At 32.9% G+C, this 12559-nt stretch overlaps 1 protein-coding gene across 1 annotated transcript in view; it reads left to right on the forward strand.

Moving 5' to 3' along the window:
• Window positions 1-12559, forward strand: part of LOC131848678 (synaptic vesicle glycoprotein 2B-like) — a 54162-nt gene that overhangs the window by 23779 nt on the left and 17824 nt on the right. Inside the window, exon 2 of the mRNA XM_059198604.1 lies at window positions 1137-1190. Coding sequence (XP_059054587.1) covers window positions 1137-1190 — 54 coding nt within the window. The remainder of the gene's footprint in view (window positions 1-1136; window positions 1191-12559) is intronic.

Raw genomic sequence — 12559 nt, forward strand, 5'->3', positions numbered from 1 at the left:
GTTCTTCTTGTGATGAGACAGCATTCCGAATGAGCGGTAGATTATTAGTTTATTAGCATACAACGTTATAATTTGTTTATCTCTTTGCTTTCTTGATTCAATTATTTTAGAAATATGAAAGCGTAGCGGTTTTTGTATTGATTGCCGCATGCATTCTTATGTAAAATGTGAATACTATAACCATCAGATGGCAATTGTGAGTAGCTATGACGTGGTCTGATGTTTTGAGTAGTCATGCTCATTAAAATGTCCAGACTTGTGGCGGCGTGGTGGGCCGGGTCATTGGGCTCCCTAAAATATGGTCGAGCGCAGTGGTGGCTGGCTCATCCGTCATACTCGTGAACGGGTGCTGCTTGTGTGGACTGGTCTGCTCTAATCACTATGACTTATTTTCTCTTATTAATTGTTTAACCAGTTGTTGTATATTGAATGTTTTTTCTATTTTATTATTTCATTGATTAGTGCTAATCGGTGGTTTGTATTCACACACTTAAACTTAAATTGTAAGTAAGAATAAATTATTTAAAAGAGCAACACACAAGTTTCTTGCTTGTTCTTCTTGTGATGAGACAGCATTCCGAATGAGCGGTAGATTAAAAAAAAATGTTATGAAAATTGCTAAAATGTAAGTTTATTTGAATAAATGCTTTTCTATTCTATTCTATTTTATTCTATTAAAAAAAAATGTTATGACCATTCAAAAGTGCTTCAATGTAAGTTTATTTGAATAAATGCTTTTCTATTTTATTCTATTAAAAAATGTTATGACTATTCAAAAGTGCTTCAATGTAAGTTTATTTGAATAAATGATTTTCTATTCTATTCTATTCTTATTCTACACCTTATTACATCAGCTACCTGCTAATAAAATAATGTTATTTTGGTGTAAAAAATTGTAAATAATGTTATTTTGGTGTATGTACCGTATTTATATTCATATGCATGTAGTAAGAAACGGTTATTCCAATATTACAAACAGACATTTCAATTTTATTTATATGTATAGATGTACATATATATAAAGTGTAAAGTCCAGTCTGTACGTGTTGTTGTCACATTTCCCTGTATCAATACAGCCGTATTCGCTGAATGTTTGGCACTTGGTCCGAGACTGATCTATTTTTGTTTGTTGGCAGAAAACAAGGATCGAGTACAGCGGGTGCCCTTCGAGACAGCCCTACATTACGCCGGTGAGTTCGTCACACATAATATACATTTTTTTATAGTACAGGAGACAACGAGCATGCGGCTCACCTGATATTACGAACCGCCGCCCATGGGCACTCGCGCCACCAGGCGAATTGCAAGTACTTTGTCCGGCTTTTAAGTCACATATCATACATTTTTATTTACAAAAAAAAATGTATCCATGTATTTATATCAGTTGTCTAGTACCTATAACACAAGTTCTGCTTAGTTTGGGACTAGATGGCGCTGTGTGAATTTTCCTGAAATATTGTTATTATTACTATATGTATACCTTGTAATATATATAACACACGACGGCCTCGGTGATGTAGTGGTTTAGCACTTTACTTCCGATGGTCTCGGGTTCGATTCCTCGCATGGTGCAAACATTTGTATTGCTTGTATAGGTCTGGGTGTTTTCTATGTATATTGTGTATGTATTAAAAAAAACCTAAGTATTTATATCTCGTCTGTACTCGAAACACAAGCTCTGCTTACCTTGGGACTAGATGGCGCTGTGTGAATTGCACAGAGATATTATTATTATATTATAACTTTTTAAAGCTGAGTTTGAAATCAATGAACATCTTTTTTTTTTGTATACTAAAATATTTTTGTTTATTTGTTTACTAAAAAAAAATGACACGGATCATTGAACTTTAATGATTTAAAGTAACTACATTTAAGTAAATATACTTCTGGCAAAACGTCAAGACGCAACATAACCAATCAAAGGGAAACTCCACAATATTTTTGAGAAAATATTTTTTATCATAATTTATAATATTAATACTAGATTTAAAGACAAACTTGCTGTCCCAAGTATCGTTTAGAAAAGTCAATAGGTCTTTTATTGGAATAGGTATAAAAATGTATAATAAAAGATATCAAAGGATATACTGGAATTACCCTTAAATAAATTTAAAATATCTGTTAAATCATATTCACTAAACGATTACTTGAATGACGAGCGTGCATGGCACTAGTTGACTCACGTTAGTAGTTAATGCACGGGATTTTCATTTAATGTTAGACATAGACACCTATATAAATATACATAGTAAGTAAACTGGCATTTAAAAAAATATATTTTAATTGAGTTTCTGGCCAGTTCTTCTCAATTGGATCTATATACTGAACTGGACGGAAGAGAAAAAATTCTAATATAAAAATTTTGACATTCATAAGCGGCTAAAATGTCCTATATGAATAAATGATTTTTTAATTTAAATTTGAATATCCAACGCTTTATTTTTATCTTTATTAATTAAATAAATAAAAAAAAATGTACCGTTTATATAAATGTGTACAATAATAGATGATCGTGAAATTAAAACATAATACATAATACAAGTTTAAGAAAGTAACAGAATAATTTCAAATTTTATTTATTTAATATAAATACTGGTAAGTATTTAAAAATGACAATTGACCAATATAAAATCAGAATTTGGACATTTCCTGTAAAAGCATTTTGCACCTCTTTGGATTAAACTGGTTTATAGTTTGGTATACCTACCTTTCTACTGATCCTACATGTTCAATATACTAATATTGAGTTTTTAAATTTCGAATGAATCCCGATTCGATGACGTCAAAACTTAGTCCGATTTTCACTTCATCTGTTCATATCTCGCACACAAATTAGAGAAACAAACGTATTTTTAGACTTAGAATTCATGATAACATTTGTGTTAAAGAAAGCATAATTATAGAAACGAATGGTTTTAAAATAGTAAGTTGTTTATAACATTACGTAAACATGTGGTTTTTTGTTTAATAATTTAACAGAATGCGCTCGCTTGTCTGCTATAGCAGTATGTGTTTATGTCCTGGAGCGTTTATTTTAAGAAAATTGTGGGAAACGCATAAATTGATGTAAATACGAGCGGAAGTAGATATTCAATGTCGGAATGGTGATAAATATACTTGTTATGAAAACAATTACTTTGTAGGTCGACAGAACACGCAACAGTTCGATGATTAAAATGGAAGTTTCATTACATTTCATTAAGTCATAGATATATGCTAGCTGTTCTCGCGATTTCAGCCGCGTGAAATTTATAACCTAATTGTTACTATGATGTATAAGCTATATTACTGTAAAGTTTGATCAAAATCCGTTGAGCAGTTTTTGCGTGAAAGAGTATCAAACATTCATCCATGCATACTCACAAACTTTCGCAATTATAATATTAGTAGGTTTACAAAAAAAAATTTATACCTAATGACGCAAGCTGTTTGGAACTAAATGCCTTAGTCTCATATATCCAAGTTAAAAAAAATTAAAAAGACTTGACGACTTTATCAATTATTCTTACTTTTAATCTTTAAAATATCTCTCACGTAAATTAGCTGGTGATTTAAAGGCACATCTTCAAAACTTATTCTTCAAAGGAAACAGTAAAAGTGGATTTTCTTTGATTCCACCACATTGAGACGGCGAGGACACTACAAGGTTTGTTTTGGCGCGAAAACGCAGTTAATGTGACAGCTAGCGGCCATTTTGGAATAACTGAATGCCTACTCTACCTTGGTAAAAAATAATTGCAAATTCTATAATTAAATATTATTATATATATATTATTTCTAAATTAATAAATGAATATAAATAAAATAAATTGCTAATCTTCTCTATTATATGTTAAATATATAAACCAAGTTCTAAATTATGTAAAAATAAACAAGTATTATATCTAAGTCAAGTATTTCTGTAATTCTGACGTAATTGTTATATAGGTTGTATTATGTATTTTTTATCATGAACATGTTATGTGTGTAAGAACACATAGATATATCTATAAATGTCTATATGTTAAATATATAAACCAAGTTCTAAATTATGTAAAAATGCGACACACACTGACGTAATTGTTATATAGCTTATCAGAACACATAGTATTTGAGTAAGTTATAATTTATAAAAACTATACATATAAATAAAATTGGAGTGTCTGTTTGTAATATTGAAATAACCATTTTTTACTAACTACACGTTCATCAACTGAAACTAGGGTTGCTAGGTCGCCTAACCTATTAGTCAGCCAGTTTGGCCGTACATTTGGGTAAAAAGGCCGGATTGTTAATACTGAGACATAATTCATCAATGTAGGTTACATTATTAACATGAACGACAAAAAATTCTAAATATGGTAACTCAAAGGTGACTGACGTAGTGATCTATCGCGCAGATCTAACGCACATCCCAAACCACTGGATGGATCGGGCTGAAATTTGGCATGCAGGTAGATGTTATGACGTAGGCATCCGCTAAGAATTTTGATTAATTCTACCCCCAAAGGGATAAAATAGGGGATGAAACTTTGTATGAAACTTTGTCAATTTTAAACCGATCGGGCTGAGACTTTGCATGCAGAAAGCTATTATGACCTATGCATCCCCTCAACTCGTGAAAGAATTTTGATATTTAAATTCCTTGTTGGTAGTTTGTATTCACACGTTTCGACTTGTAAATGTAAACCAATTCAATTTATATAATTTATTATAATTTATTAATTCCAATTGGGTTAATTAAGGCGAGCGAAGCCACGGGCAAAAACTAGTTAAATATAAAATCAAGCTTTTTTTATTATTACCTCGCACGATAGCGAAATATACAAAGCCTAACAAGAACCAGCTAACCGCTGTTTATTTTGGCCGGACACGCGATCATAATGCCTAACTGTCCAGTTTTATCCGGACACCTGGCAACCCTAACTGGAGTGAAGTCGAAGCTTATAGTGACCTTGTCAGCTTGCACCGTGACGTCACGGCCCCACCCTTCGTTATGGTAAAAGCCCCATTAACAGATTACTGTTAATGACATTGATAACAACTATTTTAACGCCCACGGTAACTGGCTACTCTGCAATCGATGGTGGTTATACGAAGAAATAGAAATAATCTTTATTCAAAATGAGAGTCAATTCTCTTAACTCAGAAATAAACCAACGATTACTCAGTTAATTTATGATTTAATAATTAAAATATAACAAACGTCACTTCCCTTCAACAACTCGTGGTCAAGTCTTTTGAATAGTCATGACTTTTTTTTTAATCTACCGCTCATTCGGAAAGCTGTCACATCATAAGAAGAACGAGCAAGAAACTTGGGTGTTGCTCTTTTCAATAACCCTTATAAATTCACATTTCTCAAGTTGAAACGTGTGAATACAAAGTACTAACTAGCACTAATTCAATCAATTCCCTTATCTCAGAAATGTAACAATGATTACTTAGATAATTTAGGATTTAATAATTAAAATATAACAAACGTCACTTCCCTTCAACAGCTCGTGGTCAAGTCCCACAAAACCAACCACTCCCAATAACGTAATACTATAACTATATACAAATAATATAACGTAAAAATAATAAAATCTTATTCACGACAGATATACTGACGGCGTGATTGACTGGAGACTGACAGCATCTATTGTAGAATGACACTATCAACTTACGTATTACATGATACAAGGCTATAATCTTACAGAAAAACTCGCGGGTTCAATTCCTCGCACGATGCTAACATTGAATTTATGATTTGTGTTTTCTATGTATATTATATATGTATTTATTAGCTCAGACCGATTCAAACAATCATACTCATGAATACAAATGTATCCATGCGAGGAATCGAACCCGCGACCATCGGAAGTAAACCGGTGTGTTGAACCGCTAGACCACCGAGGCCGTCCCCTATAGTTTGGGACTAAATGACGTTGTGTGAATTATACAGGGTTATTATTATTCTTCAGCTTGTTTGCGTAGCTTTGGATCATTTCGGACTAGCTGTGCCCGCTGTTTCACCCACGTCAAATAAAAATATATAAATTTCAAAATAAAATATAGCCTATGTGTTATAGTGTAAAGTTACATCAAAATCCGTTCAGTAGTTTTTGCGTGAAAGAGTCACAAATAGAGTTGCCAGAGTTTACTTTAGCCTATTGGGGGCAAATGCTTAAATAGGCAAGAAAAGACGTGAATTTAGATTGTTACCCAGGACAAATAAAAAACAAAATTATATAGTGACATTCTTTATTTTTTTTATATATTTTCTGAGGAGCGAGTGAGTTTTAACGTATTTTTATTGCCTTTAACATATTTAAAAACTTTAACGTAATTAAAAACGGTCAACTCGCTTTTTATTAAAGCTCGGATACGAACTACGTCTAGCGTAAACCGATCGTTTTAATAATAAAAAACGGAGCACGGCTCGAATAAGGAGCAGACTTAGTCCCGCCGAGACATTTTAAACTAAGCCTAATTATTAAGATAAGATAAAATAAAAGAACAGACAGTGAAACATAGAAAAAAGTTAATATTTTTCATTCCTTAACTCACCCTCATTGAAATTAAACACGCCACAGACCTACACAAATATTGCATTGTACAATTTACATACTACGCCGTGCATTGCAAATTTACATTCTATCGACATGACTGTGTCGAGCTACGTGGTTTTCCCGCGGAAAATCCCGGCTGTATACAATCGATACTTGTGCCTTTACTGAACTTTTTTGTTTTATAAATGGCGTCTGGACACGAGCCGTTTTGCGTCACTTGAAAGAATAATAATTCTTTATTTTGTATGGTATCTTTTTAAGGAATTGGGTGTGTAAATTAATATTGTAATTGTGATTATTTTGGTTTTATTTATATTAGAGAGATAATCAGTAGATATAAATGCAAAGTTAATTTATCTGCAGGCACTAGTCCGCTGTAATTTTTTTTTTGTATAAATAATACATTTTCGGTTGGTATATGTAAGTGTTTGTAAACTACAATGCATCGCTGACTAACTTCTCAGTTAGCCTTATGGTTGACTGGTAGAGAACGTTAGGTATTAACTCGTCATATTTACATTTATATATTGTATTTCTGCATTAAAGTTTAAATAAATAAATATATTTTAAAACAATTAGTTGTATTCATTATTATTGTAATTTTGTCGATTGTTTTCTTGTCATTATTAGAGAGGTATCAATAGATATAAATGCAAAGTTACTGTATTTGTGGGCACTGTTCTGCTCGAGTTTAATCTCAATATTGATTATAAAAATGTCTATTCAACGATTTTTTATATTAATTTAATCTAAACAAATAAACATTACATACGTATTATCAATTGTCATTTCGTGGTGAACGCAAAACTGTAACTAGCTGAACCTCAAACGATGTTTTGCCATATAAATTAAAGTCACTATTAAAATATAGGGGTTGGTGATAGAAGAGTTAAAATTTAGGATTGTATGTATTTTTAGTGTCACATTATATAAAAATTAAAAAAATGTTAGTAGTGGACTATCCATATCACTTAGGGGTGTGAAAAATAGATAGTAGCCGATTCTCAGACCTACTGAATATACATACAAAATTTCATAAAAATCGGGCAAGCCTTTTCGGAGGAGTATAGTAACTGACACGATGATTTTATATGCATATAATATATATAAATGAATTCAAATTTTTTTGTTATCTATTTGATCAGAATTGAATTGACGATCTATAAGTTCTAAATCAAATACTAAAAGCCTAGTGCTTTTACGCTATTTTCAATTAAATTTCTATTCTCAACTTTACCTTGTACCTCTTTGAGTTCACTAAACGTGAAATCGTATGAAAGTGACGGAGAAAACAATCAGCAGACTATTAATTAATCTGTGCCAACCGGGAGATATTCAATCAGCAGTGTTAATTTAGGCTTTGCAGACACGTCAAGGTGAGGGATGCTGTGCAGACCCGAAACAAAGCAACAACGTAAATAACATTTGGAGATCTGTAGCAATTGGTTCAGATCGAATAGAGCAGATTAAAAAAAAATGTTATGACTATTCAAAAGTGCTTCAATGTAAGTTTATTTGAATAAATGATTTTCTATTTTCTATTGGTTCAGATCGTAATTTGTCGAATAAAAGTCGATGTTATGGTTGATATTATTATATAGTATAAAACAAACTCGATATCATTGTCTGTCCGTCCCTATGTATGCTTCAATCTTTGACTAGCGGTTTTTTTAATAGATAGAGTAATTCAAGAGGAAGGTTTATATATATAATACATGTAAACTCGTGCGAAGCCGGGGTGCGTAGCTAGTTATATAAAAAAAAAAGATAGTTATTTTCTGCGCCGCTCCCCATGTAAAATAAATATAAATAAATACGTTAAAAATGAAATTATTTATAATCTACGTAGACATGATAATATTGACTTACAATTTATTGCACAAGGTTGGTCGCGTAACGGTTTCTATATTGATTATCGCATGCCTCCTCCTTGTTAATGTGTATTTATTTAAAACAACGGTTTCTCTGTTGATTGTCGTATGCCTTCTCTTTGTTAATGTATGCTTATTTTAAACAATATTTATTTAAAACAGCAACATGCAAGTTTCGTGCTCATTCTTCTTGTGATGAGTCTGCGTTCCCAATAGGAGGTAGACTAATAAAAACTATTCAAAAGTGCTTATTTTTTTTTAAATTATTTAAAAGAGCAACACACATCATTTTTTACAAACTTAAATAACATGCTCTTTTTAATCTTAACATATATAAGTCTTCTGGACGTGTGTTTTGGATATTTTTTTATAAACATTAAAACCCTTTCAACAATACCAATAATGTTTAAAAAAACTTTTTTAATAATAATAATAATAATATTTATTCATGATACACATTTACATTTTAATTTACTGTAGTTCTACACTAGGCTCGCAGGCCTGTATTGTAGAGACTGGAGTGACTTATTATTGTGTTCATTTTACATGTTTACCCTTTGTATTAATAGCTATGGGACTTGTGTGTAAAATGTAGGGAATAAATTTGTGGATGTGTAATCGAAAAGGTGAGCATTGGTGTGAATGAGAGTGTGTATGTATGAATATATGTGTGTGTGTGTGTGTGTGTGTGTGTGTGTGTGTGTGTGTGTACGTGTGTGTGTGTTGGTGTGTTCATTTTGCAGAACTGTGTGTTAGCCGCATTTTGTAGTTTTTTTGACTTGATGCATGGATAGTTTTTTAATTGTGCATTTCTTGATTAATGAATGTAAATTATGTGTTTTTTGGTTAATTAACAGAAAATGTAATACGGAACACTGTAATAATAATATACAAATCACGCTTGACATGTTTTATTACCTACATAACAATGGCGTACTGGAATCATAAAAGTCCGTTTGACTGAATTCTGTGAGTAAACAATACTGAAATAGCACATCGGCCATATGTAATACTAGCTTTTGCCCGTGGCTTCGCTTGCGTTAATTTATCCCCTTAGAGGTGGAATTTATCCAAATCCTTACTTAGGGGATGCCTACGTCATAGTAGCTTTATACATGCATAGTCTCAGCCAGATCGGTTTAAAATTGACGAAGTTTCATATAATCTTTCATCCCCTATTTTATCCCCTTGGGTGTAGAATTAATCAAAATCCTTTCTTAGCGGATGCCTATGTCATAACATCTACCTGCATGTCAAACTTCAGCCCGATCCGTTCAGTGGTTTGGGCTGTGCGTTGATAGATCACTATGTCAGTCACCTTTGAGTTATATATATATAGACTAATGTGTAGGTATAAACACAGTATTCTGTCAGGGACCAGGGGCGGATCTACCTAAGGGCTTTTTGGGCTGCATCCCAGGGCCCGAGGATACAAAGGGCCCCCAGTCCCTGAAAAATATTTAAAATGTTAAAATGCTTTTGTATTGATTGCCGCATGCATCCTCATGTAAAGTGCGAATACTGTAACTACCATATAGTAATTTTCGTAGCTGTGACGTGGTCGAGTGGAATAAGTAGTCATGCTCACTAAAATGTCCAGACATGTGGCGGCGTGGTGGGCCGGGTCAATGGGCTCCCTAAAATATGGTCGAGCGCAGTGATGGCTGGCTCATCCGTCATACTCGTGAACGAGTGCTGCTTGTAGGGACTGGTCTGCTCTTATCACTACGACTGATTTAATTTTATTGTGTTTTTTTTTTGAGCCTAAATAAATTAGTGCTGGTTGGTAGTTTGTATTCACACGTTTCGACTTGTAAAATGTGAACTTACAAGGATTGTTTAAAAGAGCAACAAAGTTTCTTGCTTATTCTTCTCGTGATGAGAAAGCTTTCTGAATAAGCGGTAGATAAAAAAAAATATTGACTTTGAAATATTATTGAAAATAAACTTAATTTAAGCACTTTTGAATAAAAGTGCTTAAATTAAGTTTATTTGAATAAATGATTTTCTATTCTATTTCTATTCTATTCTATCTATAATGTAGGTTCTATCTATTGCAGACTCTTATGATATGTCAAATCTGTCAAGTCGGAGTGCTTGCAAGCTAAGAAGAATTGACAGTTTATAATTAATATTTTATATAAAGGATTATCTATTCTATTCTATTTTATACCCGTTAATACATTAGTCGCCACTTCGATACTATGGGCGATGTAAATTTGTATCAAGGAATTGTCCAGGGATATTTTTATTTACTGTTTAAAAACACGCAGAGACATGCAAACAAACTCATGAATACAAATGTTTGTTCCGTGTCGAACAATCGAACCCGCAACCATCGAAAGTAAAGCGATTTGTTAAACTGCTAGACCACTGGGACCGTCAAATCTTAGTCATATTATAACCGCGAAAGTTTGTGACTTTGGATGTTTGTTACTCTGTCACGCAAAAAACTACTGACCGGATTTCGTTGAAACTTTACAGTAATATAGCTTATACATCAGAATAACATATAGGCTATAAATATGCGTGTGAAACCGCGGGCACAGCTAGTAAGTATATATAAAAATGTCACACGACGTTATTTTTTTCAACAGCTTCATGTATATACGTGGGAAGAAATACGGGTCGTTGAACTAATTATTTTTGAACAGTAAATTATATGCGAAAAATATTTTCTTTTTCACATACATAACGTGAAATTATTGAGGTTAATATTCAGATACACATTACAGTTAACAGGTCATGTGACTCGCGAATATTTTATTACTGAAGTTTATAAAAAAATATGACGAGTGTGTTTATATTTGCTTATTTATTTCTCGTGATTCTGTTTCCACGTATCTTGTAATACCATTGCGTAAGTTTAGTGTTGTCTTAAAAACCGATACCATCGTCATCATCATCGTCATCATCATCATCATCATCATCATCCTCATCATCATCTACTTCCCTATTCCATTTATTTGGGGTCGGACCGATATCATCATCCTCTGCTTCTTCCTTATCCCATTTATTTGAGGTCGTCGTAATATGTTTTTCTCTTCCATTCATCTCTGTTTGCAGTCATCTCGTTATTTACTCCCTTGATATGGCAAGCATCTTTCACACAGTGCATCTGTATGAGTGCAATCGTTGTAAAACCCTACCATACACTTGTAACTCTCAGCAATATTGATTACTAAATCAATATTGCTGCTTACAAGTGTAATAAGCATGTACTATCTGGATTAAATGGACCAAAATAGTGTTTTTTTTATTCCCCGACACGCCCCCGTCTCTCCAACGTAAGATTAGATGAGATTTGACTCACCCCCTCCCCCTCTAAACATCTCACGTAATTTATAGACGCCCTGATGCAAATAGTATGTCGGAAGGAGAAATGATACTATTGACACTTTCCAATGCCAAGTGATGTGTAGGCGGCACAGATATACATACAATTGGCTGTCGATACGAGGAAATTCATGCGTAGAATGTAGTATCTATCTCGCTCACCATCTTGATGAGACATGTACAGACAACATATAGAATATTTAAATACATCTAAATATATATAACTCAAAGATGACTGACTGACATAGTGATCTATCAATGCACAGCCTAAACCACTGGACGGATCAGTTTCAGAAATAATTATTTGTGGGTAGCGGATTCATTTTTAGAGATCATCTATACATCTATACATATAAATAAAATTGGAGTGTCTGTCTGTAATATTGAACTCACATAAATCATAATACATTTGTTTTAATATAGTACCGACACTTTCTTATCCATTCTTCTTGCATTTTGCAGTACAAAAAGGCTGTAGAATCTATACATATACATAAAATTGGAGTGTCTGTTTGTAATATTGAAATAACCGTTTTTTACTACATGCATATGAATATAAATACGGTACATACATCAAAACAACATTTTTTACAATTTTTGTCTGTCTGTCTGTTTGTTCCGGCTAATCTCTGAAATGGCTGGACCGATTTCGACGGGACTTTTTTTGGCAGGTAGCTGATGTAATAAGGAGTAACTTGGTTAGTAGTTAAATAGTAAAGTTAAATTCCACGCGGACGAAGTCGCAGGTGGAGCTAGTGAGAAATATTTCAACAATAGATCGGTCAGTTTTGGCCAGACTGTATTGTGACGGTGTTTTAT

This window comes from Achroia grisella, unplaced genomic scaffold (genome assembly GCF_030625045.1).
Source record: "Achroia grisella isolate CSIRO2021 unplaced genomic scaffold, CSIRO_AGI_Agris_v1 utg567, whole genome shotgun sequence".
Classification (NCBI taxonomy): Eukaryota; Metazoa; Arthropoda; class Insecta; order Lepidoptera; family Pyralidae; genus Achroia; species Achroia grisella.